This window comes from Ochotona princeps, chromosome 19 (genome assembly GCF_030435755.1).
Source record: "Ochotona princeps isolate mOchPri1 chromosome 19, mOchPri1.hap1, whole genome shotgun sequence".
NCBI lineage: Eukaryota > Metazoa > Chordata > Mammalia > Lagomorpha > Ochotonidae > Ochotona > Ochotona princeps.
In genome coordinates this window covers 35056875-35077788 of record NC_080850.1, presented here as the reverse complement: position 1 = coordinate 35077788, position 20914 = coordinate 35056875, and the positions used below count along the sequence as shown (strand labels likewise).

Here is a 20914-nt window from a genome sequence, read left to right as displayed (position 1 = left end):
ATTTATATTCCCAATGGTTTTTTAAAAAATTATTTAACTGGGTCTCCTGTGTTTCTGGCAAATTTCACTGGGCAGTGCGGCTGAGGAAAGATTTGCACCCTCCCAAAGTGCAAGTCCCCTTAATGGGGTGGGTACTCGACCCCTCCCAGGGCAAGTGCATGCTGCAAATGGTCAGGCCTCGCTGGACCTTGGGCACGAGGCTGGGAAGAGGCGTCCGCCCCACTCCAAGATGGCGCCCGAGGCGGCTGCCAGAAGCCAAGATGGCGTCACGGAGGCCGCGTCCGCGCTCCCGAGCCGCCTCCTCCCCCAGCCTTCCCGGGGCCGGGAGCGTGACTCGCGTCGCCGGGCGCCGGTCGCTGCCGCCGGGGTAGTGGTCCCGGCCGCGGTCCGTCCCGCGCCATGAGGTTCCTTGGCTGCTGGCCGGCCCTGCTGTGGGTGCTCGGGCTTCCCGCCCGCGGCCTGGAGGGTGAGTTCGGGTCGGGGGTCGCGGGGGCGGTGAGTGCGGGGACAGAGCGAAGGGGCTGGCCTGTCGCGGGCATCCACCGCGCGCTGCCTGGAGACCTCCTGCGCCCGCCGCCCTGCTCAGTCCAGGGGACCGCGGGGCGGGAGGCGGGTGTGGCCGGCCGGAGGGCCACGGAGGGCCGCTGTTCTTAGCCTCCCAGCTGTCCTTCCTGCGTCTAGCGCTCGCTGAAGAGAAGTTGCAGCCGCCAAGCGCCGGCATGCACTGTGGCCTGGGCCAGGCGGGCAGCGTCCACTGCCCTCCCACCAGTCCCCACAGCTGGCAGGTGCAGAGTTAGGGGTAGGGCCCTTGAATAGGGGACAGGGTCTGTCACCCCCGGTTCTCCACGCCAGGCCGGTCCTGCTCAGATTCCCGCGTGAAGGCCCGACACTGGAAGAACACTGGAGGCTCTCAGGGGACCCCTGGCTGGGGGCAGCACAGCCGGCCGAGGCTTGGCCACACCACGTACAGGCCTGGCCTTGCTTGTGACCGGAGCCTTCACGGGGGCAGGCCAGTCTTGGGCGGTTGAGGAGCCACAGACAGGTTCCTGTTTTCTTGCTGCACTTGACCTCCGGGCTCGGGGCAGCTGATGTACCTTTGTGTCTGCTGTTTGCTTCCAGCAGCGTTGTGTCCAGTGAGGAGTAAGGGTGGGCCCTTTTGCCTTCTGACTTCCTTGGGGTACTGCTGAGGGATATGAGGGTGCTTGGTGGTCTCGGTCCCCTCCATCAGGGCTCACTACAGGCTGGATGTTGACCCTGTCCCTGGTCTGAGGGTCTGTGAGTGGTACCAGCGCCCCCCTCTGCTGTTCCTGGCCTTGGCCTTGGCCGTGGCTTTCAGTTTCTCTGCCTCCACGCCCACACATGGGTGGTCTACCACACGAAGCCCACCTCACCTGGCCCAGGTGCACGTGCTGTTTTCTGGTCAACTGCAAGTCCCCTGAATCAGCTGTGTGAGTCCACTGGAATAGTAAGGGTCACATTCAGGGTGAACCCTGAGGATGCCCCAGCCACTGGCGACCGGCAGTTCCTCCTTTGTTTCTGCAGAGGGCGCCATGGACAGAGCCTCCGGTGGAGCTGCCCAGGGATGGAGGAGAGGAGGTGGACTTGGGTCCTCCAGACTGCATCTCAGGTCTCCCCTGGGCAGTCAGCTCTCACTATCCACCTGTGCCCTCATCACAAACCTACAAAAACCCCAAAGTCTTTCCTACCTCCTTTCAGCCTATGGTGACATCCATGGTTTTTGTCCCCATTACAGCTGGGCTTTTGTGAAGAACTGTGTGTCTGTATTCAGTCATTTCCATTGGGTGTTTTTTTTTCCTGCCTGTAGGAGTTCTTTAGAGGTCTTTGTTGTTTGGCTCTGCAGAAGCATTCCCTCCCACCCCCGGGTTCTGAGAGTTCCGCTTACTGGACATGGGGTTCTAGCTCCATCTTTGTTTCTCTCTTTGTGAAGTGTCTTTTTCTCCCTCCTCTGGCAGCTTAATTTTTTTTTTTTCTCATTGTGGCTAGTTTTGAGCTGTTTGATGATTATATGCCTTGGTATAGTTTTTGGGAATGGGATTTGTTGAGCTTCTAGGATCTATGGATTTATTTTTTTAATTAAAAAATAAGATTTTTATTTTTATTTGAAAGAGTTAACACAGAGAAGTAGAGACAGAAAGGGAGAAAGAGATATTTCATCCACTGGTTCACTCCTCAAATGATCACAGTGCTGGAGCTGAGCTGAGTTAATCTAAAGCCAGGAGCTGGAAGCTTCCTTCAGGTTTCCTACCCAGGTGCAAGAGTCCAAGGACTTGGAGTGTCTTCCACCACCTTCCCAGGCCACAAACAAGAAGCTGTGTGGGAAGTGGAGGAGCAGAGGCGACTGGTGCCCCTATGTTCCGTCCTCTGACCCCCTTTTTTTTTAACTGCTCCAGTGATCTTTTTATTTTTTATTTTTATTGGAAAGTCAGATATACAGAGAGGAGGAGAGACAGAGAAAAAGATCTTCTGTTCTTTGATTCACTCCCTGCACTGGCCGGAGCTGTGCCATGTTCCTGAGGTGCTGAATGAATCCACAGAGCTTTTTGATGTTTTGTACAGATGTGCACATGTTAGGAGGCCCACAGAGCTCCCCAGCTTTGAACCCAGTTGGCTACATCCTGGTAATACTGTTGGCCCACGGAGCTCATCAAATAACTGGTGGCTTCCTAGCCATGGAGGTGGGGATGGTGGGGAGGGCTCCTTGCGCACACCTGGCCTAGCTTACTTCCCCAGGTCCATGCCTGCCATGGCATCTGCAGCCAGGGTGGAGTTGGTGAGCAGTGGAGGGCAGGAGTTGTTGCTCTAGAGGTCTGTGGAGGTTGCTGAATGGGCTCTTCATTTGTCTCATCATTCTTCTCAAGCCCCACCTGCTGGTTCCAAAGTGGGAAGAAGGTTGCCCTCCTCCTCTTGCTGCTGGCTCTACTGCTGGGACATCTCCTAGCTCTCCCAAGGGCGGCAAGCCCAGTGGCCCCTGAGGTGTTGTGGGGGGCAGTAGAGGACTCTGCTACTGGACTTCACTCTGCTGCTTGTACTATGGGGCATGGTGCTGAGCCCCTCAGCCTCAGTGTGGCCATTGTTAAGTGGGTTGTCATTACAGCCACAGACCTAAGACAAACCACTTAGGAAGAAACTGGATGCTGGATGGGAAGTAGAATAGCTAAGAGTCAAATTCGCACTTCTATCGAATGGCAGTATGATGGATGGTGGCTTAACTCGCTGTACCACAATGCTGGCCCCTGCTGAGGGCGGTGGATGGCAGACTGTCTACAGGGGAAGGAATGTGTGCAGAGTTGGGGCACAGGGAGCTCACCTACTGCTTGTCCGTGTCTGTGCAGTCTCTGCTGATGGAATCACTGATTTCATCTTAGCGGCTCCACCCCCACAGCTCAGTCCCCACAGTCTCCCAATCCCATCGCTCCCCCAGAGGCCCACACTGGATGAGTACCATCAGCCATGACTTTGGGACTTGAATTATGGAGTCAGATGCTATTGACACCACAGCAGTGGGCCTGATAGCCCTTGTGCTGCCCTTCCACAGAGCTGGGAGGATGTGTGCTGGCATGCTTTGCCCTGATAGAATCTTCTATAAAACCGTTGTTTTCCTGGGTATCTCATGAAACAAGAGAGAATGTTAAAAGGGTTCACCTTATCTTTTGCTCCCTGGGTATCTGCGCCAACAGAGTTTTGGTCACAGTGCCCTTGGTAGGTAGCAAGTCACAGGTCCAGCTGTGTATTGGTTCATTCCTTTATTTGGCATTTGCTAACTTTGTACCCCTGTGACCTCCTTCCTGACCTGGAGAATATGTGTGGGTGGCTGGCGGTTAAATGGAAAGGATAACTTTTTCCTGTTAAAGGAAGCTTTCTTATTTGAGAACTGTGATTCTTGGGAGCTACTTTTTTTTCTTTATGAGTCAAGTCAGATATGACCCTGAACATGTTGTCATGTTTTAGTTGCACAGGAAAGTGATCACCTATGGTTGAAGGAGCAGCCTGCATCCCCTCGCCAGATGGGGGCTGTGTACCTGAGTGAGGAGGAGCCCCCGCACCCCTCAGTGGGCCAGGACAGGGCCACAGAAGAGGCTGACATGGTGCTGGGGCTTGACACGGCCAGCGATCCTGTGGCAATGCTCTCGGTGATTCCCGGGGAGGCCGAGGACCAGCCGAGTGTGGAGCCTGGCAGCCATGGCTCATGCGGTCCTAGAGGCAAGGATGGCTCGGGGTGCCAGCCCCGAGAGAGCCCCCTGACTTTGGACGGAGTGGAAACCCATTTCCCTGAAAAAGAGGAGGACTACTATGTCGGGCCAGAGGTGGCAGAGCCAGATCCATCCCCAACAGAGGATTCCAACAGCACAGAAGGTCTCAAGTCACCCAAGGTCAACTGTGAAGAGAAAAATGTGACGGGATTAGAGAATTTCACTGTGAAAATTTTAAATATGTCCCAGGTAAGAAGATCATTATTTAAGACTTTATTTTATTTATTTATTTAGTTTTGCTTCAAAGTATTTCGCTAAAGTAGACACTTGTACAAGAAAAAGTCAGTAAGAAATTGCTGGGTTGACACGTAAGGGCCTCAAAATATCCATCCACTTTTTGTTGTTGACAACAGTTTAAGAAAACACCAGAAAGAGTGGGTTCCTGTGACCTGCCCCCACGAGCCAGAGGCCACCTGTATTGGCAGAGTTGGCTCACAGAACGGGCGGGCGCATGTGAAAGCCACCTAGGTGACCAGCACTGACAGTGTTGAGCTGGTGCTGGGCGTTGTGCCACTCAGCGGGGCAGCCTGGGACAGCAGGGTGCATCAGGAGGTTAAAGGTATACCGATCCTGTGATTGCACTCTCAACCGGCAATCACCTGAAGGCCCAGGGTGGCATGTATCACACTGTTAAGGGGACACTGGTTAGTGGCTGCTGCAGTGAAAGCTGCCTTGGCTCCCCATGGAGTCTGGGGAAAGGAGAAACCAGCACAGGTGTCAGTGAAGAGTTTTCCAGGCGCCTCCATCTAGTCATCCACGAGGTGGTCTCAGATCAAGCCTCAGGACCAAAAACCCTAGCGACAGATGCTGGCCTTAGATTGACAGCCTACTTCTTCCAAATGATGTGCTTGCCGAAGATGCAGCTCAACAGTATCTGAATTAGGAAAACTGCACATTGGCCTCAGTTGGACAAGTAACACCTCTGGAAACATGTCTTACCAATGGAAAGGTCAGGGAGCTGGACCTGGCCCCATTGTCCCCAGCCCGGCAGTGCTTTTCCAGACTGTTGGGGCTGGGAGATGGTTTCAGGAGGCATCCAGGGCTAGATCCACCCGTGACCACAGGAGATGCAAGGAGCCGGAAGAGCAGGACACGTCCAGGTTGCTTTTGCAGAAGGAAGTGCTGGTTCTGAGAGCGGGAGCTGGGCGCTGTATCATCGGTGGCCATGGCTGCAACATGGCTGACTTTAGCACCCCTCCTAAGTGGCCGAAGATGCCACCGCAGCTGTGCTGGCTGTGGGGTGGGTGTCACACCATGGCTGGGCCATTGTGAGCTTTGGTTTTAGCCTGAGCCGTGGTTTGAGCTTGCCTGAGCTTGCCTTGGCCGGTTAGCTTCATGTGGCTGCTGAGTCCAAGCTCGGCTCTGCAGAGCTGGGTGCTGGAGGCTGAGCCCACACGGTGCTCACCTCATGCTACATGAGTCTGTCTGCTTGAGGTCCTGGGTTGAAAGGTGGGAGCAGGGCGCCCTGGGAGAACTCAGTGTTTCAGATGAAGGGTGAAAAATAGTGCAGTATCTCTGCAGCCACTTTGTGAAAGATTTATTCATTTATTTATGAGCAACAGGGAGAGAGGGCGAGCCAGAGAGAGAGAATCTTCCATTTGCTGGTTCACTCACCAGATGGCTGCAATGTTTGGGGCTTGGCCAGGCTGAAGCCCAGAGCTAGGGACTCTGTGGGTCTCCCACATCGTTGGCCAGAGATCCTACTATCTGAGCCAGTATCTGCCGACACTTAGGGTGCACGTTTGAGGGAAACTGGATTGGAAACAGAGCCGCAGTGCCAACCGGTTACTGCCATGTGAACAGAGGTGTCCACAGGGGTGACCTCTGAGGCAAACACCTACCCCCGACAGTACTTCCTTGTGGATTTATGGATTCATTGGATTCAGAATCCCCAAGGTTCTCCTGCTTCCTCCACCTTGGAAGGAGGGTAGGTTTGCTGCTTCCTGGGTCTCTTTCCAGGGATTTGTGTGTGCCATTGACCCCTGACTCCATGCTTTTCTCCGTCTCCTTGCCTGCAGGACCTGATGGACTTCCTCAACCCCAATGGCAGCGACTGCACCCTAGTCCTGTTCTACACCCCATGGTGCCGCTTCTCCGCCAGCCTGGCCCCGCACTTCAACTCGCTGCCCCGTGCCTTTCCAGCTCTCCACTTTCTCGCCCTGGACGCATCTCAGCACAGCAGGTATCTCTCCCCCTCCTCCTCCCTGACACCTGCAGCTACTCAGAGGCTGTGATGTCAAAGCAGAGGCAGTGGGTAGGGTGGTAGGAGGGAAAGAATTAGTGGGGGTGAACTGCCGCATCCCAGGGGGCTGGAAGCCTCTGGGAGAAAGGGGCCTGGTCTCTGCCTGGTGGCTTCAGAAGAGCAGGTGGGTGGCACTGGGTAATAGAGAAGAGGCCTGAGGACTTTCTAGGTCCTGGCTAGACTGAAATAGCCCAGTTGGAGTTCCCGTGGGGCATTCCTTTGTGATTTTACCCCACAGTTAGGGCCCCACCCTGGCAGCCAATCTGCCAGCCCCTGTCCTGGGTCTGTGTGGGATTCTCTTTAGTTCCTTTTCCCTTCCCCTTTCCTTCCCACCTTTTCCTTTCTCTTTTTCTTTGCCATTTTGCTCCTTGCTCATTCTTATACTTGTTCTTTGCGTGCATGTTCTATAACAGGCAAGACGGGAATGACTTACCCTAGCTCTTTGAAATAACATTGAGCCTTTGTCACTCGCTGGGGTTCTTTTGGAAATGATTGCTAAAACTGGCCACTGAGGACCTGGTTTGGATGCTCTGCGTTTCCTCTAGGTGCTGTGGCCTCACCAGGGTCCTGCACTGCATGTTCCACGTTCCTTGGAGGTCAGAGGGAGGCTCTGTGACATGAGGTTGAATGAAACCATGTTTATCTGCACATAGCTGATCTCCTGAGTGGAGGCGTCCCTGCCAATGCTTACACAGGACTGTTGACAAGACAACCTGCCAGTTAGCTGGCACATGTACCGGCCTCAGGAGAACACCCAAGCACAACCTGTTGGGACTGCGTAGTCCCTGACGAGCCTTGAGCAGGCCCCAGTGCAGGGGCATAGCCTGGTGGCAGGGACTGCACGGCCCCTGTCCAGCCTTGAGCAGGCACACCTTGGTCATGACTCTGGCACTGCCCACAGACTTTCAGCGTCTGCATTGTTCTGCTTCCTTCTCTTCCTAGAGCGCCTGGTTTGGCGCCTTGGTTGTGGAGAGCAGGAAACTTGTTATTGTGTGGACTATGACATGTGTTTGCCTCACATATTTGCTCACCTGTACCCTTTGGTATATGTACAGGAGTCCTGTCCTTCCTCCGGGCTGGGAGCTGAGGTGTGGGGAGATAGATCACCTGCCAGAGGGCACGCTGTTGGCTCAGGAGCAGAACTGAAGCTTGGCCACACAGTGCTCATGGGACATGTTGGCGCTGTCCAGGCTGTGATACCGGAGGGGAACAGCCCCCCTGTGGGTCTGCCCTCTGCATGCCCATCCTCCATGTGTCGACCTTACTTCCACAGGTTTGCCTTTCTCGTGAGTGGGGCTGGCATGCCAAGGAGCTTGCACTTGCCCCTCTTGAGCAAAGGGACACGGTGTGTCTTGTTGGGGAGGTGGAGTTTCCCTGGCTGGTTTCTGCTGACGTTTAAACACTTGGCTAGTGGAGCCACTGCACTGTGGTAGAGCCACTTCCTCCCCAAGAACATGGTGGGTCACAGAACAGGTGCATTCCCAACTGTGCCCCATAAGGACAGGGCCTGGAACCATGCAAAACCTGGAGATCCGGGCCCCAAAAACCTCTGAACTGCATGGCCCCTGTCTTCTCGACACTCTCATTTCCTTCCAACCCGACAGGAGGAGGCAGGAGGAAGCCCACTATCAGATCTTTTGACCAATTTCTTTCTCTTATAGCCTTTCTACCAGGTTTGGAACTGTGGCTGTTCCTAACATCTTGTTATTTCAAGGAGCAAAACCAATGGCTAGGTTTAATCACACTGATCGGACACTGGAAACCCTGAAAGTATTCATTTTCAATCAGACAGGTATGTGGACACACTGCTCTGAGGCAGGAGATCTGGGGCGTTTGCCTTTGTGGGTTCTTAGTTGCTGCCATCCTTTGCCCAAGGGAAACAGTTGGGACCAACAGTGGTTAGTCATGAACCGTTAGGGTCCTGTTAGGTCTCAGTCACTGGCAAGTGCAAGAGCCATCTCAGTCTTCTTTTTTTTCTTCCTCTTCTCCTTTTTCTTCTTCCTTTTTTTTTTTGTTTTAAAGATTTACTCACTTTTATTGGGAAGACAGATTTACAGAGAAGGAGATATATAGAGAAAGCTCTTCCATTTGTTGGTTCACTCCCCAGCTGGCTGCAGTGGCCAGAGCTAAGGCAGTCTGAAGCCAGGAGCCAGGCTTTTGGGTCTCCTGTGTGGGTGCAGAGTCTGAAGGCCTTGGGCCATCCTCGACTGCATTCCCAGACTATCAGCAGGTTGCTGGATGGGAAGTGGAGTAACCAGGGCAGGAACCAGTGCCCATACGGGATCCTGGGGCATGCAAGGAGAGGATCCAGTCACTAGGTCATCATGCCAGGCCCACACATGCAGTCTTAATGGTCAGATTATAGTTTTGTTTTTGAAAACGAAACCTAAACCAAGCTGTATAGAAATAAGTAGGTAGTATTTACGTACATTTTGCACCTAAGTGTGACATTTGACATGAAGTTTGCATGTGCCTTTGATGTTTAGGGTGAGGAATTTTCACAATGAACATGGTGGGGAGCCAGGACAGGAGCAAGAGGCAAAGTGTGACCAGCACCCCTGCTACACTGCTGCCCTTCTTGCCCTGCCCTCCACAGGGACAGCCCCAGTTCTGATGCCCAATGCCACAGACCCCTGGGCACTCTCTGTTAATGGAGACAATAGTACCTCCTGTCTCATTGGGCTTGTTTTACACAACAGTGTGCATTATGGTGGGTGGTTGCATTTTGTTCATTTTTATTGCCATTTCTCAATCCATTTGCAGATACCATCTAAATTTTTCAGTATTTTCTAAAACACATTTTTTATTTTGTAAAAGTTTGAAGAAGTTTCCTCTGTGGAAAAGTTCACTCCCCAAAAGCATTAATACCTGTTATGAACATCCCACTTCTTCCTGAAGTCTACTCCCTGGAACCAATGCAGGGCAACACCCTTGCCACGTATTTTAGGTTGCACATAAATCCTTGCTCTGATGCTTCAGCACAAAGAACCCTTAGCTGGGGGGCATCAGTTGGATATTGTGAGATGCCAGCTGTTCTAGGGCATGTCCCAGATCCTGAGGGACATAGGCAGAGGATGTCATTTTGCTTGGTGCACTGGAAAGTAGAACACCAATGATATCTCCAAGCCCTAGTACCCTCAGCGACCACTGACCCCATGCCAGCTTATGTTTTTCAGCTGCAGCTCACCTGACAGCATTTTGATGTGGCTTAGCCTAGCCTGGGAGCACACTTGTTAGACCTCCCAAAGTGGCCAGTTACTTCTGCCAGTTACTTTTTGGACTCTGGACTAAAAAGAGAACAAAAAACAACTCTGAACAGTACATTGAACAAGAAACCTCTGCCAAGTTCATGGCAGTTCTAGTGGAGCGCCGCAGCGCTTTGATGTGGTGGGGGAAAGGTTAGCTACAAATTACATGGACAAGCACATGAAATTCACTCCAGATATGCCAGCAGGGGTGCTTATCTTAGGGGCGGCCACGTGTCAGTTTGCATGCCATGCGTGATGCTTGAGAAAATACTGTGGTGTTGCCTGTGCCCTCTGATTTGCAACAGTGATTTCTCTTTCAGGTATAGAAGCCAAGAAAAACGTGGTGGTAACTCCAGCCGACCAAGTAGGCCCCCTCCCCAGCACTCTGATCAAAAGTGTGGACTGGCTGCTGGTATTTTCCTTATTCTTTCTGATCAGCTTTATCATGTATGCTACCATCCGAACTGAGAACATCCGGTGGCTAATCCCAGGACAAGAGCCAGAGCACGTGGAGTGATGGGCACTGAAGGGAGACTGGGGAGGAGGGCCCTCAGGAACGAGCAGAGCACTGCCCTTATCCACACGTGTTCCCCAGGGGCTGGCCGACTCTCCCCGAGAAGAATCACACGTTTGTGAAACTCCTCGATGTGCAGAGAAAGCCACAGACAGGTGTTGGGCCAAGTCTCACAAGAAGCACCAACAGAATTCATCCTTCTGTTTTCAGCTGCTTGGCCGTAGTCCTGTACCTTGCGAGGCATCCATTTGCAGTGTGAAGACAAATGCTGGTGTACTCGTGACTGGCATGACACTCACTGCCCAGGAGTCCCAGGACAGCTTTAGGAAGCACCTGGTTTCCTCATGTCTGTCTGGGGTGGTCAGTTTCCTATTGGTTTAGTTTTTCTTCCAGTGTGCACAAGCAGGACAAGTGTTTTGTTCTGGGAGGAGTAACTAGAATTGATAGGCATGGCACCACAAGTAATAACAGCTGAAGGAAAATAAAACAGTCCAGTACCTCCGTGTTTGCCATCTTATCCCCCACCACTGAGGGAAACCAAAGGTGGTTTTGGTTGGTTCTGGTTGAGGGTGGTGTTAGGTCATCTTTACTGTAACGAAGGCTCCCCTGAGGATCAGGCTGTGTTAGAGCATGAACTGTAGCTGAAGCTATTTCTCCAGTGTGCATCAGTGGAATTGTCAGATGTCCCTGGTGCTGTGCCAGGCTTCATGAGATCCTAAAACAATGTAAAACCCTGTTCTTGCCCACAGGTTGCTTCTAGTCTACTCCAGGACATGGTCACCCAAGAGCCGCAATGTGCATCTTGCAAACTTTTTGAGAAGCTGTTTCTGAAAGTCCCTTTAAACTCACATGCAACAGCTGACTCTAAAGTACTTCTATACTACTGCCATTGTTTGGGAAAGAGATAAGTATTTATAAAGTACCCTACGTCCTATGAAAACAGAACCTTAGGTGGGTCTATTGGAAGTTTGCAATTTTGTAGTTCTGTGTCATAGAGAACAGCCATGGCTGGAGTGGTCTCCCCCAGGCAGGGACCGTGGCTGAGAACTGGACCGTAACTGTTTGATTTACAGATGAGCAACTGAAACACACAGAGGTTAAGTGGCCCACTCAAATTACATAGATAGTGAATTTAAATTCACATACATGTATACCTGTAATTACAAATAAAAGGGAGAAAACCCCGAATGATTCCATTTCCCATAATAACCACCATTTGAGTCACTACTGTGTGACAGATTCCACAGTAAATGCCTTACCTGTGCTATGTCACATGTATGGCGTTTATACTGCTCAATATCCACCTTTGAGGGCAGGCGTTCAACGTGGTGGTGAAGATGTCCACGTGTGGAATACCTGCATTCTGCTGTGGCTGGCTCTGGCTTCTGAGTCCCGCTTCCTGCGCATGTGCACCCACACCCTGGGAGGCAGTAGGTGATGGCTCAGCAGTTGGCTCGCTGCCCACCCCTCTGGGAGACCTGGATTCTGTACTGGCTCCCAGCTTTAGCCATGGCTGTTGTGTGCACTGGGCAAGTGAGTTGGCAGATAGATCTTGCAACGTGTCTATTGTATTAAATATAATTAAAAAAAAAGATTTACTTCTTTTTATTGGAAAAGCAGATCAGATTTATGGAGAGTCAGAAAGATCTTCCCATTTGCCTGTTCATTTCCCAAGTGGCAGCAATGACTGGAGGTGAGTCAATCTGAACCTCGGAGCCAGGAGCTTCTTCTGGGTCTCTCACATGGGTGGAGGTTCCTAAGGCTTTGGGCCATCTTCTGCTGCTTTCCCAGGACACAGCAGGGAACTAGATTGGAAGTGGAGTAGCCAGGACACAAACTGACGCCCATATGGGATCCCAGGGCTTGCAAGGTGAAGTTTTAGCCCATTGAGCCATCATGCCAATGTCTTAATAAAATACTTTAAATACTTCTCATCTTTAAGAACACACTGAAATCTCAAAAAATTTAAGAAAATGTATTTTTATTTGCAAATCAGAGAGACAGACAGATTTTTGGCCAGCTGGCTCATTCCCCAAATGGCCACAATGGCTAGGAGCTGCATTCAGGTCTTGGTGAACAGTTTCTGGGGCCCTTAGCAGGGTGTTACATTGGAAGTGGAACAACCAGGACATGAACTGTTGCCCATATAGGATGCCAGTGTTACAGGCAGCAGCTTTACCTGCTATTGCCACAACTCTAGCCCCTAGTATTCATTTTAATAAGCAAATGAAGGGAGTGCTTTTCGTGATCATACACCCCGTGTTCCCACTGACAGTCTTTAACTCCACCCCGGGTGCTAAATTCTTGTAGTGTCAGGCAAAAGCAGGTCTTAGATACAAGGCTCAGAACAGGGACATCCAATTATGGGCCCTAGAGATTCTAACCCCAGGTTGGCTTTTGAAATATTGGACATCTTGTCATGTGGGCAAGGCAAAGAAAGGAGGTTGGGGACGACTTCTGGGCTATTTTGTAGCAAAGACCTTCATTTTCCCCAAGTCTATGGGAGATAATGTAGGTGCTAACAACTGCTAAGTTGAATTTAAATAGACTGTTATAATGGATATATGCACTTTCTATATTCTCAGCTGTAAGCTGCTTACATCTGCTTAAATAATTAGCTTTAAAAAGGTGAGTATACTAAAAGACAATTTTATGGTGAGTCAATTATAGTTCAAAAAAGAAAAAAGGGAGTAAGAATGGGGTATGAACAAACATGCACGCACGTACATAAATGGGAAAAAAATACCTCTCCCAAGAGGATTCAAGAGAAAGCCAGTCTGGCACCCACCACTCCAGCACCTGTGTGCATGCTTCGCTCCAGCAGTTTTCAGGGCGCAGCGCGCCAGAGCAGCGCCAAGCAGAGCCTGGGCTTGATTCTGCGGCTTCCTGGCGCCCAGGCCCTTGTGAGAACCAACCCCACTCGCTCCAGCACCGAGTTAGCAGCAGGTGCGGGGTGGTCCCTAAGCACCCGCAGCTGGTCCTTGCCCTCCTCAGCCGCCGCCGCCCAGGGGCAGCCTGAAGGAACGCCCAGACCCGAGGGCCTCGGACGCACACACTAAGCTGCTGCGGCCTCAGACCCCGCCGCGCCCGGTTCACCCGGAGCCAACCCAGGTAGCGGTCATTGAAGAGCCCGGGTTGAGGGCCTTCCAGACCTGGGCTTGCGCCGCTGGGCTGGCCGTAGGGCGGGTCGAGCTCGTGGCTCTGTGAGGCCCGTGGGAGCAGCAGCCCGAGCGGCGAGCGCGGCCGGCGGACAGGCAGTGCGCGGGGCAGCCCTCGGCGGGTGGCTATGGCGGCGGCGCTCGGGGCGCGTGGCGCGACGCGGCGCTTGTTGGCGGCACTACGGGGCCGAAGGCCGAGCCTCGCGGCCATGGTGAGTGCCCAGCGGCCGCGAGCACGGGAGAGCGCGAGGCCCCGCGGCGCCGGCTGAGGGGCGGGGGCGGCCGGGCAAGCCTGAGGTGGGCCGGGCCTTGAGGCTGGGAACCCCGGAAGCTTCCCGAGGCGCGCCCGGCGGACACTTGGCCCTTGGCGTTAAGATTCAGCCACCGTCCTCGAACTCGGTCTGTGGGAAAGAGCGAGTTTTGCGAAATGGGGTTAGTTAGCTGTAAATTCTGAGGAGAACTTCAGGTGCTCGGCGGTCAGGGAGCTGATTGGCTTTGGAGCGGTCACGAAGGATCTTTTGCCGAGGCGGCAGGCTTCTGGAAGCTTGCCGCCCTCCCTCTGCCTGGCTGGCCGCGCAGCACCACCTGGTGGACGAGGGTTGCCTTCCACTCGCCCTGATTTCCTTGGCTGCTCCTGAGAACCCACTGGGTGCTTCGGGGGTAACTAGAAATTGCCCACAGGGAAGCTGGGAACGCGGCTCTCGCGCGCGCTCACCCAGGCGGGTCTCAAGGCGTATCTGACCCCAGGTGCTGGTGACCGAACAAAATGAAAGTATTTTTGACTGTCACTTGCCAGGCTCTGTGCTAGGCACCTTTGCGTTCCAGGTCTCAAGATTTTTATTTTATTCCTTTGAAAAGCAGCGTTACAGTGAAAGAAACAGTGGGACATACCTCCACCCCCACCCCCCGCCCTGGAGAAATGGTTTGTCAGTATCCATTTTTTCCCAGTTTGTAGAGTAAATCACTTCAAGAAGAGCCACTTTGCCCTTATTGATAGATGAGTTGGATCCTGAAGTGGGGAGAGAGCAACAGTTCTGTGGCAGATAGCCTGCAGAACTGCACAGAGGCCCCAGGCGGTGAGCGGCCCTTGCCTCAGTTCCTTTTCTGGGTGACGGTCTCTTTCACCTGAGCCGGTGTTGGCTCTGTGTGTGGATGAGGCAGGAGGACTTGTCTGAGAACCCAGCAGTGTCCTCATCTTCTCACTGGCTACAGTGCTTAGAAGTCTCGTGGCTTGTGAAGTGTGGACCTGCTGAGCATCAGAATCTGGGGTTGTGAATGTCCTCCCTGGACAGGAGGAAGAGGGTGGCCCGTGTTCATGAGGGCTTTGGACACAAGAATTGTGACCTCTGGGTGCTCTGAGAAGTGTTTCTGCAAGCTTGCTCTTTGTTCTGTCGTTCAGGGTCCCTGTGGAGCCCCAGTAGCGACTGATTATGGACTTTTTCCCTGCTGTGCGGATTGGTTTTCATCAGACCCAAAAAGACACAGGAATCCCACATGGTGAAGACCCGGGTGAACAGGCAGGGATGCTGCTGAGGGGGTGTAGGACCACACAGCATACAGCACACTGGGAGTTTGGAGCCCTAGGTCTGCTCCTGGCCTTGCTCATGGCCTGACCGGGCCTACCAAATCTTGGAATTATGCCGGGTGTCTCCCATGGCTGCTGGCCATGATGAACCTGCGTGTGTCCATAACTGAGCAGGGAAGCTGACCTGTGAGAGGCCACTGCCTGGGGTGGGGATCCCACCCCATGAGGCAGCTGGTTCCTGCCAAGCAATGCTCACTTCCTTTGAGAACAAAGGGGCGAGAGATGGTTGGCGCTTGTTGCCCTTTGAATGCATCCTGCCCATTCCCTGAATAGTTGTGAGTGTTCTGGAGTTGGAGGTGGCCTCTGTGCTTTCAGAAACAGAAATGTGTTTTATCCACAGTCGACCGATGCCCGGGGACTGACAGCAGAAGAGCGGAGACAGGCCGTGCTTGACCTCAAAGCGGCAGGATGGGCAGAGTTAAGTGAGAGAGACGCCATCTACAAAGAGTTTTCCTTCAAAAGTTTTAACCAGGTAATTATTACACATTCTTGCAGGCGACGTGGCTTGATGTTTGTCACCCAGGCTCTGTCCTTGCTGGTTGTATGATCTCACCTGTGCCCACGGTTCCCGTTATATCCTGGGTGACAACTGCTGTCTCAGCTCGGGGTGTGGGGCGGGGAGATGGGAGGAACAGGGACGTGATTTGAGTTAACGTGGAGAATCAAGTTCCCAAGCCACTGTTGCCCTGGTTTGGGTTTGGTTAGGGTGTAAGCTTTGTCTGTCAGAAGGGGCCACAAGAAAAAACAGAAGCACACACCTGTGGAAGTAGTTACCTTTAATCTTCCCTGGGAGATTCGGAAGTTTCTCGCTTCCTGTAGTTGTGGTTCTGTCCCTCCGTTATCTCCTCAAGCTACACCATCTCCACCTACCTACACCCTTTCCCCACAGGCTTCATATGCAGGCCTGGAAGCTCTTCTCCAAGCCTGACTTTCCTTGCAAGCAGACCCTGCACGTGGTCTGCACCCTTCCTACGGAGCCACCTCCTATGGCTTCCATTCAGTTCCTGTCTGGCTGTGCCTGCAGCAGGGGAATGGATCGTGGTTGTGGCGTGTTTGTTCAGCGAGTTCAGTAATCCTCTGGACAGATTTATTGTTTTTATTTATATTAGCTGTCAGCTTTTCGAAGTCAGAGACCGTGTTGGCTTGAATAACTCTTCCTTTGTCCCCAACATGGTGCTGGGTAGAGACAGGCGTGGGCTAAATGCACGCATTGATGACAGCATTTACCAGTCTCCAGGAGGGCGTGTGAGGCCCAGAATTCCACTGGCGAAGCCCTCGGCGTGATGCTGGTCCCCCCACTCCAAGCCACTGGCCCTGCTGTGTGCGTCGTTCATCTGGCCGCCAGGCTCTGCTGCGAGACCCTGGCTCTGGAGGAAAACCCAGGCCAGGCCCACTCGCTGGCCCTGCTGCCCCATATGCTCGACAGCTCTTGTCAGGGGCTTAGCACTCTGTGGCTGGTGGCAGAGAATCCCATTGGCACAATAAGCTTGCACGTAAGCTCTAGGTAGCATTTTCCAAGCTTATTAAAATTCTTACATGTGTACAGCTTGACTTCTTTAAGCCTGGCCTAATTTATTGGGCTTGAACATGTGGCTTCAAGTACTTGAGTGGTGCTGCTGCGGGCTCTGCCATGAGTCAGTCCTCTAGCCCCACTTAGCTGGGACTCGGGCAGCTGTCAGAGTGGGCCAGGAGTGTGGCTGTGTAGGGTATCCATAGTTCCATATGCTCATGTCACTCCCTGTTGTGACGTTTGATTGGCTGGTGGCCTTTCTTTGCCCAGTCTGTGGGGAACAAGAGACAGGTGATGACGACCCTGAAAGGGGATGTGTCCAGAGAACCAGCCCTGAGGCTCCTACAGCATCTACAGCAGCCACTGCTGCCCTGGCCACGGGCAGGGCCCCTCTGGCCACAGGTAGTTGGGCCCGGGACTTTGCTGAACAAGCTCTGCAGGTGGGCTGAGTGCTCGACCCCAGGGAGATGTGGGCACCTCATGGGAACAGGGTAGGGCAAATTTGCTATAGGCCTTGGGCCTGGCGCTAGTGATTTTGATTTTGTGGGTTGGATAGTGTCTGTCCTTGGTCTGTGCTTGGGTGTCATCCAGTGGTTTTGCTTTCGTTGTGAACGTCATGGTTACAGGAGGCTTTGGTCCAGTGTGGTTGATGCGGCTCCCCAGGAGAGCTCCAAGGCCCGGTTACCAGGCCTTGCCTGCTCCTAAGTGCCTGATGAGCAGGGTCGTAACACTCTGGCCCTGAGTGACCCTCACTCGTCTTTGATCCTGGATGGAAAAACTGTTGTTGTTGTTTTTTTAAAGATTTATTTATTTTATTGGAAAGGCAGATGTACAAAGAGAAGGAGAGACAGGAAGATCTTCTGTCCAATGATTCACTCCCAGAGTGACCGCAACGGCCGGTGCTGTGCCAATCCGAAGCCAGGAGCCAGGAACTTCTTTCCGGTTCTCCCAAATGGGTGCAGGGTCCCAAGGCTTTGGGCCGTCCTTGACTGTTTTCCCAGGCCACAAGCAGGGAGCTGGATGGGAAGTGGGGCTGCCGGGATTAGGACCGTTGCCCATATGGAATCCTGGTGAGTTCAAGGCGAGGACCTTAACCATAACACTATCGTGCCGGGCCCTGTTTTTTGCTTTTGCCACAACATAATATTAGCATAGGATGGTGTGAAGAAAATCACTTTCCATGTTTTTTTTTCTAGTATTTATGTATTTATTTATTTTATTGGAAAGTTAGATTTAGAGAGGAACATCTGGCCTATAGGTCATGCAAGGAGAGACAGTGAAGATTTTTCATCTACTGCTTCACTCCCCAAGTGGTTGCAATGGCCAGAGCTGAGTCAATTTGAAGCCAGCAACCAGGAGCTGCTTCTGGGTCTCCCACACGCATGCAGGGTCCCAAGGCTTTGAGCTGTCCTCTACTGCGCTCCCAGGGTACAAGCAGGGAGCTGGATGGGAAGTGGAGTAGTGAGGACATGAACCAGGGCCCATATGAGATTCCAGCACTTGTAGGTTAAGGATTAGTCAGTTGAGCCAATGTGCCGGGCCCTCAATCTCTTGTGTACTAGATACTAGTCTAAGCACACGGAGCTCCTATTTCCTGGAGAAGATAGGTGGTCAACTTGGGTCTAACTCCACAGTTCCCACTGGTCATGAGGGCTATGCGGGGGCACAGAGAAGGGTACTGGGACAGAGAGTCATAATGGGAGATGGGGCAGCCTGGAAAGGTGTCTGGGAAAGATGTCCTAGGCCTCCTTAGTGTGGAGGGGCTTAGCGTGCGGGGTTCTAGGGAAAGAACCTTCTGGGCAAAGAGGCCAGCAGGTTTCACGTTTCTGAAGCTCATGATCTTGGTATGACCAAGTGAAAGCCAGAGCCGGGGTTCTAGAATGGAAGGGGAGAGGTGGGACAGGCCAGGCACTAGGGGGATATTGGTGTGCCGAGGTATTGGGGTCTTAGTAAAGCAGGGGTTTGGAACATCTGGCCTATAGGTCATGCAAGGCCTGGTCTGGCCCCACCAAGGTAACTGCAGGAGGCATTTGGAACTCAGTAAGGGCATAGATGACTCATTTTCAGCAGATAGCATCAAATAGCCAGCCAATGAGGTTGTCAGAGTTGAAATGGCCTTTGGTGGGGAAAGGCTCTCCATCCTTGCCGTGCAGGGCAGCCTCAGTGCTCACATAGAATGCTGGTGTTGCGGGAGGTGCACCACAATGCTAGCTCCTCTCAGCTGGTTTTGAACTTCAAAAATTGTTCTCTTGAGTAGTCAGTCTAACATCTTGTCCAAGTATAGGACTGTTTGCAGGGTGAGGTTCCAGCATCAATTTTGTTGCTCCAGGGTTGAGAAAACCTTTCCAGGGTCTTTTGGTTGACAAAGTCCACCTTAGTGTAATCACAGATCCAGGAAAACGCTGCAGAGCTTGGCTAAAATTGTCCAACCTGTTCTGCTTTCCATCCTCTGACTAGACAGTTGACATCCCCTGCTGGTATTGATGAGCTGGCCATTATGTCCCCATTTTAATTGTTGTAACTGCTACTGTTGAAAGCTTTCTGGAGCTGGAGTGGGGAGGGAGGAGGAGATGGTCTGTGTATGTGGCCCCAGTAGCACTGTCTGTGATGCGAGATTTGTGAAATGTTTCTCTTCCTGGGCCCGGACAAACTTCTGCTAGAGAGTGGCAGGAAGTTACCGTTGCTGACTTATTTTGTATAGTGTGTGACGAGGAATCTGATCATTGCCTGACTGTTTACATATGAAGCCCTCAGTGGAGTCAAAGGCTTGATGGCCCTGGGATGAAGAGAGCTGCTGGCCAAAGTCTTACTAGTCCTTTGCCAAAGGTGTTTGTACCAGCCTCAGCAGCTGCAGGTGGGTTAGTTGTTTTGTTCTTAGTTGTGCAGATGCATCTGTTGAAATATTAGCTATTTTGGAAAATATTTAAAAGTTTATGCATTTGGGCCCGGCGGCGTGGCCTAGTGGCTAAAGTTCTCGCCTTGAACACGCCCGGGATCCCATATGAGCACCGGTTCTAATCCCGGCAGCCTCACTTCCCATCCAGCTCCCTGCTTGTGGCCTGGGAAAGCAGTCGAGAACGGCTCAAAGCCTTGGGACCCTACACCCGCGTGGGAGGCCTGGAAGAGGTTCCTGGTTCCTGGCTTCAGATCGGCACAGCACCGGCCATTGCGGTCACTCTGGGAGTGAATCATTGGATGGAAGATCTTCCTTCTGTCTCTCCTCCTCTCTGTATATCTGACTTTGTAATAGAAAATAAATAAATAAATCTTTAAAAAAAAAAGCTTATGCATTTAAAAATTTTGCTAGTTTCCTTGCATTTCATTATTTTAAATTATTTATTTTTTAAATATATTGTTTTAAATTGTAAAGTTAGATTTACAGAGAGAAAGAGAGAGAGAGGGAAAGGTCTTCCATCCACTGGTTCACTCCCCAAGTGGCCGCAATGACCAGAGCTGAGTCAATCTGAAGCCAGGAACTAAGAGCCTCCTCTAGGTCTCCCACGTGAGTGCAGGGTCCCAAGGCTTTGGGTCATCTTCTTTTGCTTTCCCGGGCCACAAGCAGGGAGCTGGATTGGAAGTGGAGCAGTGAGGACACGAACCAGCACCCATAGGGGATCCTGGCGTGTGCAAGGCGAGGACTTTAGCCACTAGGATACTGTGCCAGGCCTAAACTATTTAATTTGAAAAGATTTTTTTTTTTTTAATTTGAAAGAGGAGGAAAACCAAAGAGAGCTCTTCTGTCCAGTGTTTTGCTGCCCATATGAACACAGTGGCCAGGGCTGGGCTAGGGCGGGACTAAGGGCTTCTTTAGAGTTTCCCACACAGGTGGCATGGGTCCAGTGCTGTGGATCATCTTCCACTGCTTTTCTTAGGTTTTCTATCAGGGAACTGGGTTCAGAAGTGGAACATCTGGGACTTGAATCAGTGCTCATATGGTATGCCAAACATCACAGGTGGACACTTTACCTACTGCACAGTGCCACATTTATTATTGTTTTTAAAGATATATTCACTTTTATTTGACATATATGTTAACAGAGACAGGAGAGACACAGAGAGATAAAGAATGAGATATCTTCCACCCATTGGTTCACTCTCCAAATGGCTGCAGTGGGTGGAGCTGGGCTGATGTGAAGACAGAAGCCTGGGTGGGCTTCTCCTGGGTCTCTCCTGTGGGTGCAGGGACCCAAGGATTTTGACCATCTTCTGCTGCTTTCCCAGGGACATTAGCAGGGAGCTGAATTGAAAGTAGAGCAACTGGACTAAAACTGGTGCCTGTATGGGATGCCAACACCACAGACAGAGGCTTAAAATACTATGCCACAGCACTAGCTCCTATTATTTTTTTTAAGGACCTTTTTAGTCATGGCAATTTAAGCCAGTCCC

General features: G+C 52.1%; 2 protein-coding genes across 5 annotated transcripts in view; both read left to right on the top strand.

Annotated features, from left to right (window-relative positions):
* Positions 1–310: 310 nt before the first annotated feature.
* Positions 311–10310, top strand: TXNDC15 (thioredoxin domain containing 15). 2 transcript variants are annotated; one of them, XM_004586418.4, is made up of 5 exons: positions 311–466; positions 3970–4460; positions 6290–6453; positions 8175–8305; positions 10082–10310. In XM_004586418.4, the coding sequence occupies exons 1-5, from the start codon at positions 400–402 to the stop codon at positions 10276–10278; spliced, it is 1050 nt and encodes a 349-aa protein (XP_004586475.2). In that variant the 5' UTR covers positions 311–399; the 3' UTR covers positions 10279–10310. The 2 variants fall into 2 exon arrangements, with proteins under 2 accessions (XP_004586475.2, XP_058533466.1); XM_058677483.1 differs by lacking the exon at positions 311–466 and adding an exon at positions 2616–2639.
* Positions 10311–13338: 3028 nt separating this feature from the next.
* PCBD2 (pterin-4 alpha-carbinolamine dehydratase 2) overlaps positions 13339–20914 on the top strand; it is a 44813-nt gene continuing 37237 nt past the window's right edge. The window contains exons 1-2 of one of the 3 annotated variants that reach the window (XM_058677601.1): positions 13339–13645; positions 15359–15490. In XM_058677601.1, coding sequence (XP_058533584.1) covers positions 13562–13645; positions 15359–15490 — 216 coding nt within the window. In that variant the 5' untranslated portion in view covers positions 13339–13561. The remainder of the gene's footprint in view (positions 13646–15358; positions 15491–20914) is intronic. The other 2 variants (XM_058677602.1, XM_004586626.3) reach the window with 2 other exon arrangements.